Source organism: Stenella coeruleoalba (assembly GCF_951394435.1).
Source record: "Stenella coeruleoalba genome assembly, chromosome: 19".
Classification (NCBI taxonomy): domain Eukaryota; kingdom Metazoa; phylum Chordata; class Mammalia; order Artiodactyla; family Delphinidae; genus Stenella; species Stenella coeruleoalba.
This window is the reverse complement of record NC_137165.1, coordinates 42,944,870-42,972,672: the sequence shown is the minus strand read 5'-3', so window position 1 is coordinate 42,972,672 and position 27,803 is coordinate 42,944,870. Positions and strand designations below refer to the sequence as shown.

The 27,803-nt window shown below is 52.2% G+C and overlaps 1 protein-coding gene across 1 annotated transcript; it reads left to right on the top strand.

Moving 5' to 3' along the window:
• Positions 1-422: 422 nt before the first annotated feature.
• MPP3 (MAGUK p55 scaffold protein 3) lies at positions 423-27,361 on the top strand (the record flags this gene model as incomplete). The annotated part of the gene is made up of 19 exons (XM_079905226.1): positions 423-771; positions 1,966-2,022; positions 2,266-2,384; positions 2,522-2,599; positions 3,866-3,946; positions 4,183-4,320; positions 7,364-7,445; positions 9,169-9,254; positions 10,622-10,696; positions 13,942-14,138; positions 15,971-16,035; positions 17,448-17,468; positions 18,015-18,056; positions 19,209-19,373; positions 19,468-19,548; positions 22,872-22,965; positions 23,182-23,290; positions 24,659-24,781; positions 27,011-27,361. The coding sequence occupies 19 exons, from the start codon at positions 423-425 to the stop codon at positions 27,185-27,187; spliced, it is 2,139 nt and encodes a 712-aa protein (XP_079761352.1). The 3' UTR covers positions 27,188-27,361.
• Positions 27,362-27,803: the final 442 nt, after the last annotated feature.

Here is a 27,803-nt window from a genome sequence, read left to right as displayed (position 1 = left end):
GTGATCGTCACGGCTGTTTCCGAGCCGGTCCCCCAGGAGAGGCCCCTGCCCACAAGCCGCCGTTTCCCTGGCAGATCCACCCCCGCCTACTACAGCGGGGCAGAATTGAGCCTTGCAGTCTGGCCGACTCGACTTCTCCTCTCTCCCTTCCCCGCTCCCCCAGGACCCGGTGCACCGATAAATCTTTCCCAGCACCGTTGCATTGTTACGAGTTGCCCTCGCATCTGACTGGTCCCCCGCCCCGGCCTGGGGACTCCTCAAATCCAGGATCTCTGCCTTGGTAGTCTCGGAACCCCCAGCCCCTGGCACAGTGCCTGGCACTTGGAGGGCGCGCAATAAATGTTTGCAAAACCTAATTCGGCGTTAAGCAAGCGTCCACCTTTCAGCAGGTGGGGGTGGGGTGGGGGTGGTAAGTGCGGGCTATGGTGAGGGAGGGAAGGCTGGCTGTGTGCCCGGGTGGGGGACACAAGGCAGGGAGCTCCTCGTGGCTCGGGTGGGAGGACACTGAGGAGGGGGTACGACGCAGGAGAGCGGAGCCAGGGCCGGCAGAGGGCTGGCGGCGCCAGACGCCACGGGGCCCCTCCGCTCCTCCCCCTCCTCCCGGCGCGCCCCCTTCCCCCTCCTCCTCCCGGTGCCTTGCCTCCTCCGGCTCCTCCGCCCCCGCCAGCGCGGCCGTGGCAGGGAGGGGCCGGGGAGGCGGAGCCAGCGGCGGCCGAGGCTCCCGGCACCCGCGCGGCTCCCGGTCTGGAGCTGAGATCCCGGCGCGCCGAGGTAGGAACCCGCGCGGAGGACGGACCAAGGGCTCGGAGCCGCAGGGGCCGGGCGGGACTGGAGGATGGGCTGAGACCCGCCTCTCATGCCCAGGCAGCCACGCGGCTCACGGGGCCCCCAGCTTGGTGATGGTGGGGCGGGGGGGCTCAGTCCCCGCCCCTCGGCCCCTGGTCTTCTCTCCGCACCCACCCCCTCCTCCGTGCGCCCCTCTCTTTTCCTGCCGCTCCGCATCCTCCGAGACCGCCCCGAGCGCCCCCCAGGTCTCGCCTCGCCTTCACCTTCGCCCAGCCGCGCTCCTTGTTGGTCCCACAGGTTCCTTCCCAAAGCGAGCTGGAGTCTCTGCTTGGCTGCCTGGGGGAGTGGGGGGCACAGTTAGAAGGAGCCAGAGGATGAGTCTGGCGTAGGGGGGCGGGGCGTTGGCTGGAGGGCCGGGGGCCATTCTTATGCATCTCGGTGTCAGCGGGGCTCGGGCGGGCGCTGTGGGGCTGGCTCCATGTTTGCGGAATGAATGAATCATTACTCTCCTTATCTCCTTCTGAAGGAGGACTTTTTGAGGTCCACGTGCTGCAGAACACGTCGGGGGGCCTGCCGAAATAGGGCTCCCCCCGCCGGCATAGTAGACACTGACTCTCATCTCTCCACCTCCTCTCTATACGCTCTGTTTTGGCGGCAGGCTCCCTTTAGGTTGGGGCTTGGGGATGGCGGGGGAGGAGGGGTTGTAGGCCCAGCCAGGTACTTGTTGACAGTCAAGGGACTTGAGTGAGGCCCCTTAGAAGGTAACAGGGGAGGGGTGCGCTGTGGAGGAGAGCACCCACTGTCAGGCAGGGGCCACTTCTCATCTCTGAGACCTGCCTGGAAGGGCCAGTCGAGTATGGATTCTGACCTACAATTTACTGAATCCTCCAAGCCTCTGTTTCTTCATCAGTAAAATAGGAATATTAGTGTCAATTCCTCAGGGCTTTGAACAGATTAAGAAAAATGTCATATGAAATCACGCAGGACAATGCTTGACACACTGGGAGCGCTCAGCAAGGCTTTGTTTTCTTTCCTTCGTCTCTGAAAAAACTGAGCAGAGAATTATTTATTCCAACCCTTCTGTCCTGAAATTGATCCTGGACAGGCACAGTACATGTGTAATCACTGTTTGTTGAATGAATATGCTTGATGGAGTTTCACCCCGCTTTTTTCTCCCAGAATCCACAGGCAGAGATCTGACCAGCACAGACATGCCAGTGCTGTCCGAGGACTCTGGTGAGTGTCTCCCGGGGCTGGACCTGCCACAGTCTTGAAGACAAGACCCTGCCTAGCAACCTGGGGCAGCAAAGAAAGCAGCTGCTATCCAGTGTCAGCTCCAAGCCCTGGGAATGAGAGCTGGGGGAGAAAATGTGCACATAGCAGGGCTGAAGTGTTGTCGGAAGGTCCGCTCGGGGGTCCCACAGGGCAGGAAGTTCCCACTGCATCGGTTATACAGTGTTTTTCTTACTCTCTCCTCAGGTTTGCATGAAACCCTGGCACTACTGACCTCTCAGCTCAGACCTGACTCCAACCAGAAGGAAGAGATGGGCTTCCTGAGGGATGTTTTCAGTGAAAAAAGCCTCAATTATTTAATGAAGGTAAATATGCTGCCCCGTGGATGACCCGGTCTGCAGCCCCAGGCATCCCCACAGCCGTGGGTGGGGTGTGTGATGTCCAGGGTAAACCTGGGCAGCTGGCTTGGGAGGCCGCAGCCTGAGATCAGCTGTCTTTGCAGATTCACGAGAAGCTTCGCTATTACGAGAGGCAAAGTCCAACCCCTGTTCTGCACAGCGCTGTGGCCCTTGCCGAGGATGTAAGCCCCAGGTTTCTCCTTACGGCCTCAGCCCCCCTCCCACCTGTAGCTCCTTCATCTGGCCTGCATGCCATTGCTTAGTGAGGGGACGTCGGGACTCGGGAGCCCCAAGGTGAAGAGCGTCTTCTCCCCTTCCCCTCCTCCCTGGGCTTCCTAATAGGCAGGGAGGAACTCATGAGTCTTGGACAGGGCCAGGGGACATGGTGACATGGTGACGCCCACTTACTTTGTGTTCCTGAGAAAGTCTGTTTCCCCAGCTGTGAGATGAGGACAGTTCCCAAACGGTTGAGAACTGGCGACAAGAACAGGTCAAACACGCACGTTGTGTATCTGCTTTGGGGAGGCCCAATGGGAAGTCCTGCGTCCAGGGACTTGCAGCTTCTTGGACTTTTGTTGTTGTTTGTTTGTTTGCTGTACCCATGTGGCTTGCGGGATCGACTAGGGATTGAACCCTGGCCCAGATAGAACCCAGCCCTCCAGCAGTGAAAATGCTGAGTCCTAACCACTGGACCGCCAGGGAATTTCCAGGCTTTGTTTTTTAAAGGGATCCTTCCTCATTTCTTGTGGACCTGTCTGCTGTGTTGCATGGTTGGAAAAACTGTCCCGGTTGATTACTAAGGCTGGCTTCTGAATAAACTCACATAACCTCAGGAGATGGCCTAGTGAGGGGTCAGAGCAGATCCCCTGCCTTTCTTGGCCGTGGAATGCCATTAGGAGCAGGTTAGGTTGCCAGGCTCCCAGGCTTAGCTCTGCCTCTGCTACCAGCTCTGTGACCGTAAGCAAGTGACTCAACCTCTCTGAGCCCCAATTTCCTCATCTGGAAAATGTGGTGAAGGGCACAGACAATAGAGCCAAATAAGCCCAGGTTCAAGTCCTGCCTGTGCCACTTACCAGCTTTGCGACCTTGGGCAAGATATGTAACCTGTCTCATTTACTTCTTACTTCTGAAATGCCAATATAATAGTACCTGCTCCATCTAGTTCCTTGTGAGAGTTAATCCACATAAGGCAGACAGCACCCAGGAAGAGCTTAATAAGTTAGCTCCCATTAGGATTAGAGGCTCCTCAGGGTCTCTGATCTCTGGTGTGATTTCCCTGGGAGTGTCAGTCCTGGGGTGGCTGAGGGTCCAATGCTCCCTGGTGCTGTAGTAGTGGCTGGGAGGGCCCTTGGGTCTGAGGCCCAGGGAGCAGGGTTTCCCCTGGGTGACTCCCAGCAGGCTCGCAGCGCCCACAGCCATCTGTGGCCTTCTCTCTCCTTTCCCCGCAGGTGATGGAGGAGCTGCAGGCCGCCTCCATGCACAGTGACGAGAGGGAACTGCTCCAGCTGCTGTCCACCCCTCACCTCAGGGTAGTCATGCCGCAGTCCCTGGCCACCCACACATCTGTGTCTCCTGGGATGAGGGCAGGAGGGAGCGCTTGGCTGTGAGACAGGACATTTCTGAGCAAGCGCTCCTCAGCGCCAGCGTCCAGGGTGGTCGTCTCTCTGGCATGAGATTTGAGACCCCCAAACCACTGCCCGGCCAGGTCCCCCAGACCCATGTAAGCTCTAGGGCCAGCCCTTCTTTTCTCTTGCTTTCCTGACAGGCCATGCTCATGGTACATGACACGGTTGCCCAGAAGAATTTTGACCCCGTTCTCCCCCCTCTGCCCGATAATATTGACGAGGATTTTGATGAAGAATCAGTGAAGATTGTCCGCCTGGTGAAAAACAAGGAACCCCTGGTATGTGGCCCTCACCTCTCTGCCCCACCCTCTCCTTGTTTCCCACCTCCACCCACCCAGAAACCCTGGAAAGGACCCTCCTGAAGTCTTCGGAGTGAGTGATGGCAGTTTTGTCAGGGCTGCCACTAGTCCCTGTGACATCTTTGTGTGCAGAGTATCCCTTTCTCTGGGTGATTACAGCTTCCCTCCACTGTGCAGTCGAGAACCTGCACAGCTGTGCAGGGCAGCCCTGATCGTCAGCTCTGAACCAGAGGTTGGCAGACTACGGTCCAAGGGCCAAACCCCGCCCACTGTCAGTGTTTGTAAATAAAGTTTTATTGGTGCCCGGCCATCCCGTTCATGTATATATTGTCTGGGGCCCCGCCTTTACATGGCAACGGCAGACTCAATGGAAACTGTGTTGCCCACAAAGTATAAAATATTTACATTTGGCCCTTTCCAGAAAAAGTTGGCCAACCTTGTTCTGAATTCCAAGGAAGCTCAGGGCAGCAGCCATTTTTCTCCCCAGCTGACAGATTGTTATCATTTTGGTCCTGGTTCAGCAATGATGTACTGAGCAAAGGGACAGAGTTGTTTATGAGATGGAGGGAAGTAATGGCAGTCCGGAGAATTGAGGGCTTGCCCTAGAGAATACCACATCTGGCCCTCTTTATTGTCCACTTTCACCAAGTGACCTCAGATGAGCCGCTTCTGCAAACAGACCACGGTTCTCCTCTGCCTCTGTTTCCTTACCTTCAAAATGGGCCAGTCATCCATCCACTCAGAAAACGTATCGTGACCCCCACCCCCCGTGTGCCAGGCGCTGTGTTGGGTGCGGACAGGGTTAAGACTTAGTCCTTGCCCTCTGGGAGTTCACAGGAGGTAGTGACTGGGGGGTTTCCTGGAAGAGGTGATGCCCACGCTGAATTCTAAAAAAAAAAAAAAGGAACAGGAGTTTTCCAGAAGGAAGAGGAAGAAGAAAGGCATTCCACCATAGAACTGCATGAGCAAAGCCATGGGAAGGTAAACGGGCTGCTATATTCAGGGAACTTGCCGAGTTGAAGGTAAAGTGTGACGGAGGCGAGGCCAGATCAGCGGGAGAGCGGAGAGATCCAGGTTATAACACGCAGTTGCTTGGCTGGATCCTGAAGGCAGTGGGGAGCCATTGAAGGGCTGTAAGTGAGGAACCAAAGGGCCAGATTTGCAGTTAGAAGTATCACCCTGGCTACGAAGTAGAAAGTGGCCTGGAGGGTGAGACCAGAAGCGGTGGACCAATTTGAGGGTAGCAGGCAATACGTGAGGTTCAGAAACAGGGCTTGACCTCGGTTTGTGCGAAGAGGAAAGAGAAATCCAAGAAATATTTTGGAAATAAAATTAATGTCACTTTGTGCCTGCCCCAGTTTGGGCAGGAGTCTGGGGAGGCATCTTGGGTAAGGCCCAGGGGTCCAGCTAGGATGATGGGTGGGCACTGGGACCATTATAAGGAGGAATTTAGGGTCCGTGGAATTCAAGAGGCCCGTGTGCCCGCAAGTGGAAATATCCAGGAGGTGAAGGCTTACGTGTGCAGAGATACAGACTTGACAGCTGCCATCTTCCGGGAGGGGTTAGCACCCCGCCCGAGAGGTTGAGACCACCGGGGTAAAGCGTATATCCTGGCCCTTTAATCAACATTTAAAAGGCGTATAGAGGAGGACTCGGCAAAGGAGACGAATTGTCACTGAGAAGCACCGGGAGAGAAGTGTCACCAGGGCCCAGCGGGAGGGTGAATCAGACAGGAGAGGAGAGAGAGAAGACTGAGGGTGTCGAGCTGGCAGCTGGAGGGTCGTCGGTGCCTTTGCTGGTGCATTCGAGGCAGGGGGGGAGTGAGTCAGAGGGCAGGCAGCAGAGAGAGCAGATGCGAGCTGCCTCTTTGAGAAGCTTGCTCCAAAGGAATGGAGACCGGTGGCTGCTGGATGGGGTTGCCAGCTTTTTAATGATGGGAGAGACTTGATAATATTTTTAGGACCAGGGGAAGGAGCCAGTGAGGAGGGGGCATTGAGAAGGCAGGAGAGGGAGGGAGGGGGTAGAGGGCAGCCTAGCCAGGAGGAGCCCCTCCCCTGAGATGGGGAAAAACAGGAAAGGATGGATAGAGATGCTGGCAAGCTTGAAAGCCTAGGTGGCAAGAAGCCGTAGGGTTTTTAGCTGCTGGTCTCTCTTTCCAGCAGTATTTATCTTATGGACTTTGAATGAAGTTAATAATGAGTGTGCCAGTGCGTTTGCATGTATAGCCAGGAACAAGTGGCTAGCATTTATTGAGCACTTACCGGGTGCTAAGTGCCTTGCATGCGTTACCTGATGTCAACCTCGCAACAACCCTGTGAGTTAAACGCTTTCCCACACCCCAGACGAAACAGTCGCAGAGAAGATAAGGAGCTTCCTCGCTAAGGGCACACGCTCTCAGTAGACGGCAGGGCCATCCGGCTCCCGACCGCTGCCCTGCCCCGCCACCGTCCAGTCTGTGTGGCGCACGAAACTGAGGGCTTGCTAGTGCCTTTTTCATCCTAGATATCATCTCTGCCATGCTTCGTGGGCCCCATCCTGGTCCCGAAGCTCTGGCTGGGGCATAATTGGTTCCCCTTGGCAACAACAGAAGGCCTGGTAACCCCGTGCTTGGCTAGAGGCAGGTTGGGAATTGGCTGACACGTATTCTCCTCATTAGTAAATGTCTTTGAGAGAGGCAAGGGCTGCGGTACGATAGAGAAAGCAGTGGGTGTGGCATCTCACCACAGAGAGCTGGGTGACCTTGAAGTTGCTTTCCTTCTCTGTGCCCCAGTCCCTCCTCTCTCTGACGAGATTGTGACAGCATTCTCCTGCCTTTAAACTGTAAAGTGCTGTGCTATACTAATTTGAGATGTGGGATTTATTTCATCCTCAGCCTTGGAAAGGTGTCCACCGATCTGCCCCCTGGAGTGGCAGGGGGAGGAATGGGGCGGTGGCCGGGGGGAGGCTTTGCTGGGTCCAGAGAGTTGGGGTCTGAGGTTCGGGGCTGCTTCTCAGGAGCCTGCCTGCTCTGTCTCTGATGCAGGGGGCCACCATCCGGCGGGATGAGCACTCAGGGGCTGTCGTGGTGGCCAGGATCATGCGAGGGGGCGCAGCAGACCGGAGCGGTGAGTACATCAGTGCCGGCCTAGCTGAGGTGCTGGCCGTGGTCCCCCAGCCTGCCCCCTTTGGCCACAGCTCTCCTTTTCCTCTCCTGTCCACTCACCTGTTAGGGATGTGCTTTGCTTTCTGGGAGTGGGGCTGGAATTCTCTTCTCCTTCCTAAGCTCTGTAGAAAATTTAGTTGTTTGGAAATATCTCAGGCATGGAGTACTTTGAGGGTGATCAGGAAGGTTTGAGCATTGGCCTAACCTGAGGACTGTGGCAGTTAAGCTTGGTGTAAATCCTAACTGGGGTGGCAGGGACACCCTTCTCTGACACCAGAGTTGCCTTAACAAGCCACAGTTACTGAAGGGAGGGTGTTCATGTCCCAGATGTGTTTAGGTGGAGCACAGGTTAAGAATCACTGGTGTGGGGCTTCCCTGGTGGCACAGTGGTTGAGAGTCCGCCTGCCGATGCAGGGGACGCGGGTTCGTGCCCGGGTTCGGGAGGATCCCACATGCCGCGGAGCGGCTGGGCCCGTGAGCCATGGCCGCTGAGCCTGCGCGTCCAGAGCCTGTGCTCCGCAACGGGAGAGGCCACAACAGTGAGAGGCCCGCGTACCGCAAAAAAAAAAAAAAGAATCACTGGTGTGAAAGAGACTCACAGACTTAGAGAATGAACTTATGGTTACCAGAGGGGAAGGGTGAGGGGAGGGATAGTTAGAGAGTTTGGGATTGAAATGTACACACTGCTATATTTAAAGTGGATAACCAACAAGGACCTACTGTATAGCACAGGGAACTCTACTCAATACTCTGTAATAGCCCAAATGGGAAAAGAATTTGAAAAAGAATAGATACATGTATATGTATAACTGAATCACTTTGCTGTACACCTGAAACTAACACAACGTTGTTAATCAACTATGGTCCAATATAAAATTAAAAGTTAAAAAAAAAAAGAATCACTGGTATATGGAGGAAGTAAATTGGGGGGCAAATCTCCTGGCATAGGGGAGTGTTGCCCGAGAAGTCTGGGACTCATTGTGGTGGGACCCCTAGACCCGTGCTTCCCAAACATTAACAAGCATGGAAATGGCCTGAGTTGTCTTTTTAAAACGCAGATTCGGATTCAGCAAGTCTCAGGTGGGCCCAAGACTCTGTACCTTTTACTGCCTTCTGCTGCTTCTGGGCCAGTGTCCACACTGAATGGCAAATAGGGCCGGATATGCAGAGATGCTAGTCATTAAAGCAGAGGCCAACAGACAGGTGTGTCTACACTCTTGACACCATCTTCCCTGGTGCCCTTAAGTTTTCGTGTAAAATTTGAGAAAGACATTCTTGGAATCAGGTCTGTACATCCAGGAAGGTGAAGAGTTAATGATATTTTTAAAGAAGCAGAGGCTATAGCAGAAAGAACACAGGGTTTCTACAGCAAAGTAACTGCGTCTGCGCACTGGCTCCGTTTTTTCTTAGCAGTGTGGCCTTGGGCAAGCTGCATCTTTTTTCTGGATCTCAGCTGCCAGTTTGTAAACCGGGGGTTTCACCCCGTGGTTGTGAGACTGGGATGCCAGGTGAGGCACCCGGCACCCTGTGACAACTCGGTTCATCCCAGTCCCGTCCACTGTCTTTAAACATTGCGTCTCCCCTGCAGTGGGCTCCGCAGGCAGGTGCCAGCGGTTCCCAGAACTCCCTGCTTTGGGGACCTCAGCCCCCTTCCCGTGCTGACCGTCAGCCCCTGTGTCTCCTAGGCCTGGTCCACGTTGGAGACGAGCTCCGGGAAGTGAACGGGATCACGGTCCTGCACAAGCGGCCTGACGAGATTAGCCAGATTCTGGTCTGTGCTGCGCGCATGTTGGGGACGCGGTGGTTCTTCAGAAACCCAGAGCAGGGCGCTTCCTGGAGCCAGGGCTGATCTGGCCCAGCGTCCCTGTTTGCACGGGGAGGCCGCAGGCCAAGTGGCCTCACAGAGTGCCCTGTATGGAGGGTGGGGGACAGGAGGAAAGGAGCGCCCAGACCACCCACTTCTCTCAGACCCCCTCTTCAGCACAGCCATCCTCCCTACCCCCAGCCTTCTTTCCTGAGGACCCGTCTGGAAGACCCTCTCAAAAGGGTCCCCTCTTCCAAAGGGCTGAGGAATATGGAGTAAAAGGCTGTAGCCCAGCAGAGCAAGGGCTTTGGGGTCAACTGGTCCTGGGTTCGAATCTTGCCTGCATCACTTTCCAGTTGTGTAACCTTGAACAAGTCATCAAATCAGTCTGAGTTTCCATTTCCCTTCCTGTCCAGCAGGGATAGGGATGGTTTCTCAACCAATGCATAGCTATCGTTAGGATGTGAGTATCCGGAAGAGGATATAGCACTTTACAACTGCAAGGGGATTCTAGGGGGTCACGTGCTGGGATGGAAACAACCTTCTCAGTCCATTCTGCGGGTTCAAGTCAAAACTGAAATTACAGAAAGCCCCCATCGTAGTTCTGTCCTCTTTATCCTCAGGCATCCTCTCCCAACACAACGTCTTTGCTAACTTCTGATGGTTTGGGGGGCAGATACGGGATGAGATCTGAAGCTCCGAGGCCCGCTCTTTAAGGCCCCTGCTGTAGGGGGTCCTGGTTACAGGCAGACACTTCAGTCTTCCTGCCCCCACTCCCCTTTCCCTGGTTCTGGGCACCTACTTCCCTGTGTTCCAGAGTGATGCGGAGCCAGGGATGGCATTGGGTGAGATGTGCTCTCATGGGCTGACAGTGTGCTCCCCGTGGGCCCCCCACGTGGGGTGCAGGGCCTCTCTCCAGTAGAGGGGAGGGGAACCCCTGGGAAGGTAGCAGTGGCCTGAGATTGGGGAAGATGCAAGCAAAGAGGGGAGTACTGTTTGGGAACCAGCCCCAAATGAGGCAGGAAGGAGGAAAATGAAACTGGACTAGGTTATTAAAATAACCCGAGAGAAAAGAAAGAAGGGCAGCCCTTTGGATGGAGAGCTGTACTTGGTGCATGCATTGTCCTCGGGTTCTCATTTTAAGTCTTCTGTCCCTTTGTCGCATGAAAATGCTCTAGTTAAGTCAGCCGGCTCCCACCATAGAAGGGTGGGTCATAGGGGAGGCAGCATCCCCTTTGTTTCTGAACGTGAGCTTCCAGATCTGGGAAGTAAGATGTGACGTCCTGGAGGGTCAGATCTGGTAGATGATACGGCTGTGTGCTCTTTCCTTTCAGGCGCAGTCCCAGGGGTCCATCACCCTGAAAATCATCCCAGCCACCCAGGAGGAGGACCGCTTGAAGGACAGCAAGGTATGGGGGAGCTGGAGGCGGCGGCGCGGGGGTGGGGAAGCGGGGGCGGCGGACTCCAGCCCAGCCTTTGAAACAGCCATCCGGGAAGAGATCATCCGTCTGGTCCTCGGAACAAGCTCCCAGTAGGGACCTGTAATTCAGTCACGGAGTGATTTATTTGTTTGTACCCGGCCTCTTCTAAACAGGATTTGACGTAGCTTACTAATAAAAGACAAGGTTCTTCTAATTGAAGTCGAAAAGCAGGGCCGGTGAAGAGGAGGAGAAGGTACCCAATGTTCTGGCTTCGGGACCAATTAAGTAACTGCCTTTTGTTTAATTCCTTGTGGAGCCTACCTTTGGTAGGCACCTCCTCTGTGCCCAGGCGCTCAGCCAGATGCTGGAGACCGGGATGATTAGTAGCTTCAAGGATTCCTGGGTCAGAAGGGGAGGCTGGGGAGCCATTCTCTCCTTGCTGTGTGATTAAGCGCTTCGGAAAGATTCTGTACAGAGTGAGAGGCACTTTGGAAGGTGTCATGCAGTAGGGGTGTTGGAAGTGAGGCTTGAGGAAGATGGAGATGAGAGGGACTTCTCTGGTTAAGAGGAGGTGGAGGGAAGGGCGGGCAGAGGGGTCTGCATATGCGGGGGCTCAGAGATATGGCAGAGAGGAGTAGGGGGGGCTCAGTGAGAAAGTGCACGGTGGTGGGGCTCCAGGGGGAGGATGAGGGGGTGTGCTGGGGAGGTGGGTCAAGGCTACCTTCTGAATGGCCTTGAATGCTTTGTTAAGGGTTTTGGCATAATCCCTGCTTAGTTTAGGATCTCAGAAGCTGACTCTGATACAGGGATTCACTACAAATAGTTTATTTGGAGGTGACCCCAGGAAACACTAGTACAGGAGTGGGGAAAGGAAGGCAGCCAGTGCAACAAAGGGTGTGTTCTCAGCAAGGTACCACAGGGGGCAACCAGAGCTTAATCCTGCTCCAGAGCTTGGTATCCCTTGTAGACCGTGCCTCCGTCATCCCTCCCAAGAGCTGGGAGATCTGGGGGATCTGTACACCAGCTCCCACCAGGCTGCATCCTGGGGGTTAATTCCCAGCGGTTCCTGCCGGCCAGGTTAGGGGAGAGCAGATCCCAGTGGCTGGAGAAAGCCGTTAGGCAGTCAGCCTGGGTGCCCTGAAAAAGTAAGGCCCCGGGGGATATGGGGGGCCCCCACAGCCCAAGTTACAACCCCATAGGCGGTGAGAAGCTCTTAAAGGTTTTTTTTTTTTTTTTTTTTTTTTAAGAGGGAAGTGATACAACCACATTTGTGTTTTAGAAAGCTCCCTGGGGCAGTGAGTAGAGGAGGGTGGAGACCGGGGCTAGGGCACCTGGTAGGAGTCTGTTGTGAAAGCCCAGGTGAGAGATTGTCAAGCTCCGAGCTGAAGTGGTGGGAGGGACGATGCAAGAGGGCATTACTTTTATTTCCCAGTGAATTTGGACCTGCACTTTCTGGCAGCCAAGGCAAAAAGGAGAACGTAATGAATTACAATAATGAACGGAATTCATCAGAGTATGGAAGGCAGCATGCCAATTTTTCAAGAAAGCTAATTCCCAGCCCGCATGAAAGATGGGACATTACAGCACTTGGCACACAGTAGATGTCAATAATTTTTTTTTTTTTTGCGGTACGCGGGCCTCTCACTGTTGTGGCCTCTCCCGTTGCGGAGCACAGGCTCCGGACGCGCAGGCCCATCGGCCACGGCTCACGGGCCCAGCTGCTCCGCGGCATGTGGGATCTTCCCGGACCGGGGCACGAACCCGCGTCCCCTGCATCGGCAGGCGGACTCTCAACCACTGCGCCACCAGGGAAGCCCCGTCAATAAATATTTCGATTAATAGTGGACAATGTATTTGACAGTTTTTTATGGCAAATGAAGAAATCATCTTTATATGACTGTTTCTTATTTGCACCTGCAGTTGAATCCCAGGGCACACGTAATGCCTGATGGAAGTGGTTCTTCCTGGGACCAGCTAATATGGTCTCCATAGGCAGCTTTTGCAGGTTCTAACTTGATACAGGGAGAGGACTTGGTTTTCCTATAGGACAAAATGGGTAGCCTGTCTCTTAGTCCATCCTTTCTAAATATTTTTCTTTGACCTGGATCACGGCTGGCCATTTGAGATTATACTTTCTTCAGAGTGCCTGGGACCCTGGTAACATCTGTGACTAAATGAGGGTATCTGTCCTCATAATATATGGCCAGAAATTTCTTACTACTGTCGAACTGCATCTTTTCTGCTTGGCACATAAAGGAATATGATTTGGATTTGTCTAAGGAAACCCTCTGGCCTTTTTTTTTTTTTTTTCCTATTTGCTGTTAAAGTTATTGGGCTGTAATGATCTGGAAATAGAAATAAATAAATCCATGCCACTGAATTATAGAAGAGAACGAAGAAGTGTGACACAATGCTATGTCTTCCCATCCTCTTCTCTAGAGGGATGATTTCAGGGTAAAGGGGAGAGTTGGGGGTTGGCTAAGTGCGTGACAGATGAGGCAGGATTGAGCTATCAAAGATGTAGCTGTCAGTTCCCCACTGAAAAGTGATGATGAGGAATCGGTAACAGTAGTTTCATTGATGTTTGTGTTCTTATCAAAACATCTAGGTGACTTATTTACAGGTGGCTACTGACATCCTTAGGGGCAGTTAGCGTATCAGAAATAACATTTGAGTTAGAAATTGTGCTTGACTTTACTTTTTGCTCCCGGGACTAATGGTTGCTTTGTGTAGGCTGAGAGGCTGTTGTAAGGATAGCAGATCAGGCCAATAAGGAGATGTTTAGGTTGGAAAGGGAAATTCATGGGGCCCAGCTATTCATTTTTCTGATTCTTGAGGGATTCCCCAACTGGGACATTGAAAATGGTTGAAGAACACTAAGAAAATCGGTGCGGTGGGTTTCTGATTAACTTTCTATTCTTTTTTTTTTTTTTTTAAACAAAAATAAGTAAATAAATAAATAGTTATTTGCGCCGCGTCTTAATTGCCACGTGCGGGATCTCTGTTGTGGCAGGCGGGATCTAGTTCCCCAGCCAGGGATTGAACCTGGACCCCCTGCATTGGGAGCACGGAGTCTTAACCACTGGACCACCAGGGAGGTCCCAGCTTTCTATTCTTGAGGCTGCTTGTTCTTCCTAATTATGAATGGTGGTTGTCCTTTGGTTTTCCGTGTGGCATAGACACATCTGTGCTTACACGGCAAAGGGCTGTCTCACTGAGTGCCTCCCCTGCAGGTGTTCATGCGGGCCCTCTTCCACTACAACCCTCGGGAGGACCGGGCCATCCCCTGCCAGGAGGCAGGCCTGCCCTTCCAGCGCAGGCAGGTCCTGGAAGTGGTGAGCCAGGACGACCCCACGTGGTGGCAGGCCAAGCGAATGGGGGACACCAACCTTCGAGCTGGCCTCATCCCCTCCAAGCAGTTCCAGGAAAGGTAGGTCTGGGGTGTGTTGTAAGGGGGTGTGGTTCTGGAGTGGCCGAGGCATAAGTACATGACCAAGCCCCAGATCTCTGCCAGCACAGCCAGAGGGGCCCACTGGGTGTCCTCTGGGCTAAGTACCAATTGTGCTTGTGTTGGCTCTTTTTCTCCCATCATCAGTGGTGATGGCTGTTTGAGATTTCAATAAATATGGAAATCTATGTTATTAAATTAATGTATATTTTATAATGCATACTTAGGGCAAGTTGAGAAATAAAATATAAAAATACAGAAGAGGAGGACGAGGAAAATAAAATTACCCAAAGTCTCACTACTATCTAAACAACATGATTTATTTCCTTCCTGTGCCTGTTATGTGTGTGGTGCACATAGAATTCGAGGTCTTGCTTTTTTTTTTTTTTTTTTTGGTAGCTTAACATTTTGACATGAGCGTTTCCTATATTACTCTAGAATAATATTATTCTGTACTATTAATTAACGGTAATATAATATTTCATCAGGAGATGTACTGTTCATTCACAGGCAGCAGCTATGGTGTCTTCCCTGGAGGAGCTTACAGTTCAGCTGAAAAGTCACACATGGTTCAGACGAACACTTTATATATAAATGTGATGGGTGTGTGGGAGGAGGACACCGGGCCCCGCCAGGCCCTAGCAGGAGGGTTGGCCCTCGTCCTGGCAAGCTTGGAAGGCTTCATGGAGGAAGGGTCCTACCTAAGTGACTTTGCTTCCTCCGTGTGGCTGTACTTTGACGCTGTCTCTAATGTTTCACTGCTACAGTCTATGTGCAGATAATTATGTTGCACATAGACTGTTCCTTATGTTTCAAATCATTTCCTTAGGATAGCTTGCCCAAAGTGTAAATCCTGGGCCAGAGGGTGTGGCACTTACGCCTGTGAGCCTCTCCTGGGGTTTGTAGCCCTCTTCCATTTTTGGGGTGTGGAATGATGCTGTAGCAACAGACCTCAGGGTTCATCTGTTTCATGGGCCCTCCTGGTGTGGTCCTCAGACCAGGTGCATCAATCAGCATCCCCTGGGAACTTGTTAGAATGCCAGTCCCTGCCTGGGCCCTGCCCCAGACCTGCTGAATCAGAGACTCCAGGGGCAGACTCTGAGCTCTGTGTTCTAACAGATATTCCAGATGAATTGAGGAGCTGAAGTTTGAGAACTGCTGCTTTATTTCCTCAGGGGAGCCTCAGACCCATCTGCATCTTTGGCTTCACAGGTCTTGGGGGAAGGCTCTTTAGCTGCGTTTAAATGTGGAAATCTAGAGACCTCTAGGAGCCCTGGGTGTTTTCTCAGCTCAAAGAGGCCTTGGAGGTTGCTTCTCCACGCAGGGACGCATTGAATAATGTGCCAGGCTGAGCTCTCTGTTGGGCTAGGGTGGGTGGGGAAGGGCATTAAATTAGGGTCACTTTCACCCTCGGCTTCTCCTGGGAGTCGTTCTGCTGTTTTCCAACTTCCTCAGAGATGGGGAGGCCGGGTGAGTTTGGAGAAGGTGCCTCCTTTCCTTGAGAATCAGCCATGGGAAAGTAACGACCAACTGCTGACCATGGACACTGGGCTGTACCCCTGTGTGTGACCATCTTGGGCTGGAAAAGCTTCTCCCAGAGCAAGAAACTCAGTTTCTTCCTCATGAACCAGTGAGAACCTGTGAAAACGTCCCTCTTCACTGGAACTCAGTGTGAAGCAGGAGGCCCTTGGAGTGCCAGGCTATCCCCACCTGTGGGTTCCGGGCCTCGGTTTCCCTGAGTTTTCCAGAAGGTTCCCTATGACTGGTTCTCTGGTCCAGCTCACGGGCCTGCCCATCCCCTTGTGTCCCCACAGGCGACTAAGCTACCGGAGAGCCACGGGCACCCTGCCGAGCCCCCAGAGCCTCAAGAAGCCCCCGTGTGAGTAGACTGGCAGGATGGTACTTCAGGGAGGCAGTTCAGGGAGGGGCTGGGGTTAGGGCTCTGGGGCTTCGTGTGGGGAAGAAGCAAGCACTGGGCTGGAGGGGGCACCGAGGGTCCTGTCTGAGCTCTCAGGTCTCCTGAGGGAGGAGGGGCCGGGGAGAGGGATGAAGAAGGGAAATGGGGGTAGGTTGCGGAGAGCCATTCCCTGGAGAGGAGCTACTATATTTGGGGCCCATAGATGACACTGCGGGGGCCATGGTACCACTGCTCCCGAAATTTTGTGCAAACTGTGTGTGTGTTGCGTATCTGTGTGTCTGTGTCTGGGAGAGGCTCCACAGCTTTCATTAGATCCCCAAGGGGCTCTCTGACCCTGACAGTTTAAGAACCACTGATGTTGGAAGGGAATGGAGATGGCTGTGAGCGATCCCGTGACTCTGAGTCAGCAGTCAAATCTGGCAAATAGAAATAAAGGCTGCCCAGTTAAATTCGAATTTCAGATAAACAATGAATGGGCTTTTAGTATAAGTATATCCCATGCAATATTTGAGACATACTTATACTAATGAATTATTTGTTGTTTAGCTGATATTCACATTTAACAGAGCATCTTGTATTTTGTCTAGTAACCCTACTCTTTGCATCACTCACCTTTTAGAAAACACATTCACCTACCTTCTTGCCTTTTAATCATCACAACAGCCCTGGGTAGTAGTGGAGTCAGGGCATCCCTTTTGCCAAGATGGTTAAACAGAGGCTCATGAAGTCAAGGGAGTGGGGCTGGGGTCAGGTTTCCAGAGGGCCTGTGGTCAGAGCCCCCAGGTTAGAGCCCCGTATGGAGAGGAAGCTTCCCCAGGGTATGGCCTCCCTAGCTGGGGGTCAGGGGGTAGGGGGGAAGCGGGGGGCTTGGAACCAAGTGGGGCGCCAGAACAATGCCAGATGAACGGAGCACAGCTGGCCTGCAGCCCTGCGCTGTGCCACTCTGTCGTCTGGCACCTGCATTTGCCCAGGAGAGTCTCAAACCCAAGAGGAGAGAGAGCAGGTCCTGGTCCCGCTGCAGGCATCCCAGGGCGAGCTGCTCCCTTGGCTGGGTGGCCCCTGCCAACAGTCACCTTTCCAGACTTGCTCTCGGGTCGGAGGGGCTGCTGAGTAAATTGGCCCTGAGGCTGCTTATGCCAGTGAAGATCTGGCTTTCTTTGGGCCGCTAATGAGACACACACAGGAGGACTAATTAGAGCAAGTATCGGTTTAATAATGCACCGCAGCTCAGATCTCGGGTTTGTTGGAGGAAAGAAAGAGGGGACAGATGGAGGGGTCCTGAGGCACCCGAGGCTGCGGCTGCCTCTGGGCCACAGGGCCTCGCGGTTCCCCTCTGCTAACGCTGTTCCATCTGTCTTTTGTGCAAACCGCAGATGATCAGCCTTGTGACGAAGGTAGGCCCAGTGTCTGTCCCCTGTGCGCACGGACAGGCCCCTCTTCTGTAGACTGTCTGGGGCTGCAGGGTCTTGCTCTCCCTTCTGCCACCCCGCTCTGGGGTTGCTGTGCCCCTCTGGCTCCCTGCTCTGCCAGCTGGACCGACCTGCTCCTTGAGGCCTGCAGAGCTGGTGGGGACGTGGGGCCCGGCCCTCCCTGGACTTTGGCTGGGATGACCACGTGACCCGGCTGGGTAGCGGTAGGGCAGGGCGAGTGAATCTCCCCTCCTTATTCTCACTGATCCTAACTCTGAGGGGCTGGAACGAGGTCTGCTGGCCCAGAACCCCAGCCAGGCCTGGAAAGGCTGTTTGTGGCCTAAGCATGGAGAACTGGGTGAAACAGAGGAACTTGTTTACCTGGGGTGGCTGGGACATGGCATTTGTCCTGGGCCCCCCGAGACTCCATCCCAGAGGGCACTGCCTGGCCATCCGGGGCCTGGGTACCTCCGGGCTGGGGCATGTGTCCAGCATGGCTCACTGGCCTACCTTTCTCTGTTTGGTCCCCAGAGACCTGTGACTGTGAGGGATATTTCAAAGGACACTATGTGGGTAAGTAATGGGGGCTCTCCCCCCGAGATCCCCCCCCCCGCCCATGCACAGACCACCGTGGGCTCCTGGGTCAGGGAGAGGTGATCCGAGCCCAGGAACCCCTCAAGAGCAACTGAGTCTGTGGGACACACATTTTCCCTCAGTCTGTGTCTGCCAGAGGCTGGGCTGAGCCTGCCCAGGCCTGGGGTCCCCCACCCCAACTTTCACCCAGCCACTGGGAGCAGTGCCCTGGCAGGACCCCTACATTAATACTGATTTTATTATTACCATAATCTCGATCGTAGTTTGTTCAGTGTTTCTGCCACCCCCATACAACAATGGAACCTTTTATCAATCTCCAAAGTACCTTCACTTCTTTTATTTTGGTAAATCTTTTCAAAGGCTTTAGAGACAGGCCAAGAGTTTTTAAACTTTTCGTTCAGAAGCAATTTCAAACTTACTGAAAAGTTGTGAGAATTGCACAAAGAACTCCCACATACTCTACACGCAGATTCCCCGGATGTTAACACTTTGCCGTGTTAGCTTTGTCATTCCCTTTTTCTGCACGTAGACATTTGACCCTCTTCCCCCGAGTCATGTAAGAGTTGTGGACGTCATGTCCCTTCACCCCTAAATAGCTCAGCATGTGTCCCCTAAGGACAAGGACATTTTCTTATATAACCCAGGGCTATTATCAAATTCTGGGAATTTATTTTTTATTTTATTTATTTTTTTAAAAAAATTCCGGTAATTTAACAGGCATACAATTCCATTATTTAATATGGTGTTCATATCAAAATTTTGCCAGTAGTCCCAATAATGTCCTTTAGAGCATTTCCCCCGATCCAGGATCCAATCTAGGAGCACCCGTTGCCTTTGTAGATGTGGATTCCCTTTCATGGATAAGGGAACTGAGGCGCAGAGGGGTGATGACTTGCCTGAGGTCAGTCACATACCAAGTAAAGCAGTAGCCTTGAACCCTAAATTTTGGACGCCAGGTAATCGCACTTTCGTCATATTACTGTACGTCCCGATCAACCCCTTCCTGTAGCAGGAGGTGGTTGGGAGAGGCCCGTGGGTCTCAGTCCCACCTCCAGGTCTGACCAGGTAGAGAAAGTCTACAGGGAGATACTGGGACAAATGCCGCAGTGTCCCCCTGCCCTTCTCCCCAAGCTGGTCTTCGGAGGAGCTTCCGGCTGGGCCGCAGGGAGAGACTGGGAAGCCCGCAGGAAGGAAAGACATCTGCAGTGGCCGAGTCTCCGAAGCTGCCGACCTACGAGGAGGTGACCAGGTACCAGCACCAGCCCGGCGAGCAGCCCCGCCTGGTGGTTCTGATCGGTAGGTGACGTCTCCAGAGAAGGGGCTGGTTTCTCCCTGGAGGGGTGGGGAGGGAGCTCAGCAGGGACCTTGCAGCCTTCCCTTTGTTTCCCAGGGTCTCTGGGAGCCCGACTGCACGAGCTGAAGCAGAAGGTGGTGGCAGAGAACCCGCAGCACTTTGGTGTTGCTGTTCCACGTAAGAGGGCTTGTGTGTGTGTGTGTGTGTGTGTGCAAGCATGTCTGCACATGAATATTTCTTGGGGACTTGACTCCATGTATCCATCTTCATCCTTACTTTGGGTCTGAAGGGCTGCCAGGCACTGCCTGCTATAGGCACATCAGGGGACCTAGGCATGATGGGAAGAGACCCACTCTCAGTGGTCCACTAGGACCCTCTGAGGCAGTAACTGGAGGACCACTTGCCTGGTTCTTGCCTGGAATGGGAGGTGAGTCTAGAGCTCATTGCAGGTAAAGTGGCAACTTCAGCCCAACACCAAGGGGCCCCCAGCAGTGGGTGTATTTCAGCCTCCTCTTCCCAATGACTCTGACTCCTATGGCCCCTGCTCTCTGCTTGGGCAAGAGAGTAGGTTGGGGAAGCCAGAGAGCCCTTGAGCAGTGTTGCTCGGGCACTCCGCCTGCAGCTGGATCCAGTCCAGCAGGGTGGCTATGTACACTCCTGAGTCCAGAGGCAGCTGGAGATGCTGAAATCCAGTAGGCAGAAGTCCTGGTTCTGAATGTGATATGCAGTAGCTAGGAGCTCTACCAAGAGCTTTTATGTGCAGTAGCTTGGCCAGCCTTCCCAGTATCCCCGAGAAGAGGATCATCATCATCCCATACAGAGGAAGACACTGAGGCTCAGAGAGGTTAGGTAACTTGTCCAGTGTCACACAGTTGGTAAGTGGTGGAGCCAAGATTCAAACCCAGCCAACCTGCTCCAGTCTCATTCTTTTTTTTTTTTTTTAATTTAATTTATTTTTTGGCTGCGTTGGGTCTTCGTTGCTATGCGCGCAGGCTTTCTCTAGCTGCGGTGAGTGGGGGCTACTCTTCGTTGTGGTGCGCAGGCTTCTAACTGCGGTGGCTTCTCTTGTTGTGGAGCACAGGCTCTAGGTGCGTGGGCTTCAGTAGTTGTGGCGCACGGGCTTAGTTGCTCCTCAGCATGTGGGATCTTCTGGAACCAGTGCTCGAACTCATGTCCTCTGCATTGGCAGGCAGATTCTCAACCCCTGCGCCACCAGGGAAGTCCCCACAGTCACATTCTTTTTTTTTTAAAATAAACCATTGTAGTTTATTTATTTATTTATTTTCGACTGTGTTGGGTCTCCATTTCTGTGCGAGGGCTTTCTCTATTTGCGGCAAGCGGGGGCCACTCTTCATCGCGGTGCGCGGGCCTCTCACTATCGTGGCCTCTCTTGTTGCAGAGCACAGGCTCCAGACACGCAGGCTCAGTAGTTGTGGCTCACGGGCCCAGTTGCTCCGCGGCACGTGGGATCTTCCCAGACCAGGGCTCGAACCCACGTCCCCCGCACCGGCAGGCAGATTCCCAAGCACTGCGCCACCAGGGAAGCCCCCCACAGTCACATTCTTACTGAGGCCACACGTCAGCCTCTCACCTGCTGCTTGCCACTTCCTGTCCTTGGCTGTTCCTTTCTGAGACTCTCAGTCCTCTTCCTCAGAGGGATACAATGTGGGCACGTGATGGCCACTGAGAAGGGATGCTGTGGTGGCAGTAATGGGACCTTTCTGGAGGATTCTGAGGAAGCGCACCTACGTATTCTTTCTTTTGCCGTGTCACTCCCCTGGGCCTCAGGGCTCATAGCTCAGTCTATGGGTTATGAGAACTGTCTTCCAGAATCCTACCTGACGTGGTAGGGATGTGGTGGCGGGGTCATGGGGAGTTGGGGAGGCCATTCTGGAAGCACCTGTGATGGACCTGGGAGAACTTTGGGGGGCCCACAGCCTTCCAGGCTGAAAGGATGGACTGAAACAGGGCGTGTGGAAGTTGTTCACACATGGATCCTTCAGAAACTTCCAGACCCATCCTCTGGGGGTGGGGTACCTGGATGGCTAGACCTACCTGCTTCCAGACATCCCACAGATAGGTGACTTTCTCCCTGCTATAAGGAACCAGGCGAGTCAGGGAAGGCTTCCCAGCAACAGTGACTTTTATCTGGGTTTTGAAGAGTAAGTAGGAGTTTTTCAGGCAGAGAAGGAAGAGTTCTCTATACCAAGGGAACAACATGTGCAAAGGGACAAAATATGACCCAGTACAGCAATGGGAGGGACTGGGGAAGTTAGTGTGGGTGATGTGGGGGGAGATGAGCTGAGTGGGAGGCTGGGTTGATTAAGAGGGTCTCATATACTCATCTAAGGTGTTTAGAATGTAATCAGTGGGTGAATAAAAGTTTTAAAGCAAGGACATGGTCAGGAAAGGTGACCCTAGCAGCTCTGCCAGAGGTTGGACACAGATGTCACATGGCGCACAGAGCATCCCCTGGGTGGCCCACAAGGGAGAAAACACTGTCCTCTGAGACCCCCTCTTTTCTTTTGGAATGCTCTGGAAAAAGCTGTGTGTTGCTTCGCGTGTGCTCTTGTTCTGTGGAGGATCTGATTTTCCCCAGAGGTGCGTGCCTTGATTCTATTATGGAAATCAGAGGGAAAACACTATGTGTTTAAAAATTGTGTGAGGGGGTCTTCCCTGGTGGCGCAGTGGTTAAGAATCCGCCTGCCAATGCAGGGTACGCGGGTTTGAGCCCTGGTCCAGGAAGATCCCACATGCCGCGGAGCGACTAAGCCCGTGAACCACAACTACTGAAGCCCGCGCGCCTAGAGCCCGTGCTATGCAACAAGAGAAGCCACCGCAGTGAGAAACCCGCGCATCACAACGAAGAGTAGCCCCCGCTCGCCGTAACTAGAGAAAGTACGCGTGCAGCAACAAAGACCCAACACAGCCATAAATAAATAAATTAATTAAAAAAAATTATGTGAGAGCCAGCCTTGCGGAAACATCTAGTCCACGAGGGGACCGTCTGTCTTCATGCCTTTTCTCCCCAGATGAGAAATAATTGAATAAAAAATTTAAAACACACAGCAGGGTCAACTGAGTTTTTGCCCCCTTGGCTCTCAAAAAGAAAAACAATTAGGAAATAAAACCTAGAGGACTAGGAATTCCTTAGGCGATTCTTTAAAAGCCCAGCATCAGTGAGGCAGTTTGGCAGAGTGGTTAAGGGCATACGCTTGGCCTGAGACAGAGAGCGTTCCGACCCAGCTCTGCTCCCAGCCGTGGGACATCCACATGGTGCTTAACCTCTGCACCTCTGTTTCCTCACCTGCAAAACCAGAGGCTCCTTCTGCCTACATCACAGAGCTGTGCAAGTCAGTGACGTGCCTGCACACAGGGACTCTCGATGGAGGGAAGTGGGTGGTTTGTACACAAATCCGTGACCAGCTCCGGACAGGAATGAGGGCACAGGCTCGCTGTGCTGTGACATCTCTGCCCAGCTACCCTCCTCTCTTTCACAGATACCACCAGGCCCAGGAAGAGCCATGAGGAGGATGGGGTGGAATATCACTTCGTCTCTAAGCAAGCGTTTGAGGCCGACTTGCATCACAACAAGTACGTTTCCTTGATGGACCAGTGGGGCCTCCGTGCAGCTGTGTGTCTTTGCATCTGTCCAGTCTTCCACTTGACCTCCTGGGAGGGCTTCTGGAAAAGTCAGGGGAAGCAGAGGATGGGAGGAGGAGCGGGGAGTCATGGTGGGCCATTCACCTTCTGTGTTAATTCAGGCAAACTCAGCAGCTGAAGGCCTTTTCCCCTGTGGTGCTATTCTAGGTTCCTGGAGCATGGTGAATATAAGGAAAACCTCTATGGAACCAGCCTGGAAGCCATTCAGGTTGTGATGGCCAAAAACAAAGTGTGTTTGGTGGACGTGGAGCCAGATGTGAGTTCCTGGGCCAGTTTGGCATTTCCTGTTAATGGAATTTTTATAAACTAGGGGGTTGTACATTTCACAGAACATTCGACCTTAGTCCAGGGACTTTTTATTCCAGAGCACTGGAGGTTAATATTTCCTTGGGTCTCCCTTTGAGAATCTAATGAAAGCTTTTGTACCCCAAAACGTGCACCTCTGTACACAAAAATGACATGAATTGGAGGGACCCTGTTGGTGGCCCACAGGCCCAAGATAGTAACCTCTGCGTGGAGTAAATCATGCAGGAGACAGTGGCATCGACTGGTCCACTGTGACCTGACAGTCAGGGACTTAGATGTAAATGCACCAGTGGAGGCTGGGCCATCCCTTCCCCGACGAGGACGAGTGAAATCAGAGAACCACCTAGAGAACCACTGAGGGGGGTGGTCAGGAGAGCAGTTTGAAAGGGAAAAAGGGCAGACTTGACCCTGTGTAGTGCTTCAGAGACATTTCCAGTCCTGCACACCCCACAGGGGCTTAACCGTCTTTTTAACCTTGTCTTTGAGAAAAATGTGTAAGCCTGGAACTCAATAGGGGCTGAGCTCTGATTTTATGACATACACTGTAGGCTTTATGTTACAGAAGTTGGCTTGAAACGGATTCCAAAAAGCACCTTACGTCCAGAAAGGAAAACCCTCACTAATTTGGACTTAGTGAGGAGTTGGTAGTGGAAATTAAAAGTCTGAATTTCAAAAATTGTTTTGAAAAGTGATTTTATTGGTTTAGAGGGGATGCAAGCTGTACACATAGCAGTTTAATACCAGTGTTTCCAAATACAGGCCCTTACATCATAAATAAAATGCACTAATTAACAGGACGAGTTGCATACTGAAAACCTTCGAAAGTCTTTGCAATTTGCTTCAAGGAATCTCTTAGTCTCTTCATTTGCTTGGCAAACCTTTTCTTCTTTGAATATCGTGCGGAGGCTGTGTGACAGCACAAACTTTGCATTAGTCCGAATTGATGACGTTTGACTAAATAGATACACACATTAAATCCTGCTGGTTCTTCCATCAGGACTAGGCAGGCAGAGGAGGGTGTGCGAAGGCTAATTAGAGCTTGCTGGAGGGTAGTCAGAGCTAAGTAAGATGGCAACTCTCGGAGCTGAGGCTTTGGAACCTCTGTTCTCGGCAAGTGAGCCTTCAGGGTCCAGCTGAGGCCAGCGGGAAAATGAACAGGTGGTCTGCACGGATGAAGGCCATTGTCACGTGACCATATCATCAGGACCTTTGCCATCGGGGTTATGTGATGAAGCACACCATTACTGAGAATTCAAGAAGTGTGTTTCACAATAAAATATTTTCAAAGTATGTAATATTCCTGAACTTTCTTTCTCAGGCACTGCAACAACTGAGGACCTCAGAGTTTAAACCCTACGTTATATTTGTAAAGCCTGCAATTCAGGAAAAGAGGAAGACGCCACCCACGTCCCCAGCTTGTGAGGATGCAGCGGCCCCACTTGTAAGTTTAAAGTTGATCATTTCTCTTCCGAAGGCCTAAAAGGGCCGTTAGCTGCATGTGGGTGCCCATACCTTCTACACAAGACCATCTTTCCATTTTGCCTGTTGGCCAGACTCAGATGGTCATGTGATCTGAAGACTCAGGGTGGGGCAGCCAGAAGTGCCTCCCAGTTCACACCGGAGTGGCTTTGCCTGGGTTCCCCACCCTCCACTCCCTCACATAAGCACCCCGTTGGAAAGTTAAGGGACTGACATCTATCAGGCACCTGATCTGAGTGTGACATACCACAAGAATTTGTTGAACTCCTAAGCCAAACCCAAATAATTTTTAATTGAAACACCAACTTCAGACCCAGCAAGCTAGTCCAAGATGGAGGCAAGGGGCATCATGGGGGAATCTTTCCTATGTGCAGCTCAGGACTGTGACTCTCTTGCTGAAGCTGCAGGTGGTTGAGTTCCACCTTTACAGGGCAGGGAAAGGGTTCAGGGGACTGACAGCTTCAAAACAAATGTCACACATTTTACTCCATTAGAGATTACTTGAGTTCTTTCAAGAGGCAGATATTTATTAGGAAGCTGGAGGGATTTAGGGGCAAAAGAATGTTCCTTCTCTAATTTCTTAAATAGATAAACGCTTCCAGGATGAACAATGAAGGTACCTGGAGGAGGGGAAACTCCAGTAGCGGCAGACAGTCTATAGGATATATGTGTGTAAGGGGGTGGGGGAAGTGGGATGGAAGATCCAGGGGCAGCAGTGGGACACTGCAGGGTGGTTTTGAGTAGGAGAGGAGCCCTGCAAGATGCCATATAGAGTTGGAAAGCTCTGCCCAATTTAATCTAGGTTTTTCCCTCCCGGGGGAAAGAAGTAAGAAGAAGTTATCTAAGGTCTCTTCTGTCTTTGCGGTAGCATGCAAAAACTGTTTCCTAGACCTTTAGAACATATTTTCTGAAAGTGTGGATGCTCTCACGAAAGTAGGAATCTGGTTTTGATTGGTGACAGAGAACATTTTGGAATATGGGTCGTTTTAGGGGAAGACAGCTCACCCCCTCCATGGCAGCATAAAAACAGAGCCCCTAGAAGCAGAGGCGAGAAGGCAGCAGAGGACTGGAAGGAGATAGAAGGGGAGGTGGGTGAATACCAGCCACAAATTTCACTTTGCAGTTTTACTCAGAGTGGATCCTGCCGCTTTCCTTTCTTCCAAAACCCAAGCTAATAGTCAGTGAACTACCTGCTTGAAATTCTACTTACTAGAGGTATATTTGAATGAAGCAGCAAGCAAAACACTGGGTAAGTTGGGTAAAGGAGGTATCATTGGCTGCCTAGACCTTAGGGTTAGGTGTCAGGAAAGCAGTCTGATTAAAGAAGCCAGGTGTCCTAAGGAAATGAGGGATTGGGTCAGGGTTGTCCCAGCACTTTCTTAAATATCTCTGCTTTGTCAGCTGTGCTAATGTTGGGCTCTGGTTTGAGGAAATGAAAAGAAGAACTGAGTTCTACATGATGAATTTAGGAGTCCTCAGAGGGCATTTGAGTTACTTCTTCTTCTTCTTTTTCCCCTAGTTGATTCCAGAAATGCTTGCTTTGCTTTTATATAGTGACTACTATTTTTAGTTCTTTCCTGTAATTATTTAACCAAATTGCCATGCAACACAATAGTACTGCTAGTTTGGAAATACCTTCGGACAGGAAGTGTGATACTGACATATATAGACACACAGATATAGAATCAGCATCTGCCCAAAGCATGGCTCGCAGTTGACAGGTCCTCAGTAGATACCTTGTGAATGACTGAACAATGATTATGGCTGCCGCCCATGAACTTTCTTGGAAGTTTGGTAGGCTAGCATCACTGTGCTCTGTTCTTGTGTACCCAGTTGGTTATTCAAGGGCCATAGTCATCCGCTCATCACCTAAAAGTGAGAGGTTGGATACTGCCCAAGACAAAGGCTGTAGGTTTCTTTTTTTTTTTTTGCGGTACGCGGGCCTCTCACTGTTGTGGCGTCTCCCGTTGCGGAGCACAGGCTCCGGACGCGCTGGCCCAGCGGCCATGGCTCACGGGCCCAGCCGCTCCGTGGCATGTGGGATCCTCCCAGACCAGGGCATGAACCCGTGTCCCCTGCATTGGCGGGTGGACTCTCAACCACTGCACCACCAGGGAAGCCCAAGGCTGTAGGTTTCTTATTTGGGGGGAGAACAACACAGTTGTTCCCTAACTGCCCCTTTTCCTTGCAGGATGAGGAGCAGCGAGAGATGGCCGCCTCTGCTGCCTTCATAGACCAGCATTACGGGCACCTGGTAGATGCTGTGCTGGTGAAGGAGGACCTCCAGAGTGCGTACAGCCAGCTCAGAATGCTCTTAGAGAGGCTGAGCAAGGAAACTCACTGGGTACCTATTAGTTGGGTCAGGTAACTGTATCCTAGAACATCCAGGTTGGAAGGGACCCGGAAGACCACCTGGTCCAGGCTCCCCCATGTTACCATCAAGGAATCTTGAGCGAGAAGGGCAGAATTTTCCATAAACTCCATTATCAAGAAGAGTCTATGTGGGGAGTCTTGTTTTTTGCTGGTTTTTGTCTGTGGCTTTTCACTGCACCCCTTTGGAGCCGAACATACAAGTCGAAAGGGAGCATATCACAAAATAACACATGTCATTCATTAAAGTATCACAGGCAAGTTGACCTTGATTCTCTGTACCGAAGTTGAGTAGCCACTGTCTTTTGGGGGCTGGTGGTGGTGAATGTATACAGTACCAATTTGCAGAGGTGTTTAAGCTTTATAAACAGAGTGACACTTCATTGATCCGGCTTCGTTGGAAGTTGAGTTGTTTTACCCAAGAGGGTTTTCCATGCAATTGAAGTTCCCCTGTCTTCAGGCACTAAAATGTTGATTTTAACCTTTTCGGTAGTGTGTGTTTGCCTGGCAATGGAAAACGTGGTTCTCTGCCTTCCTAAATAGTGAGCATTCATCAACATTTTTGGCAGACTAAGGCACCCTTCCCTGTCACCATGATTTACTGTACTCTTCCA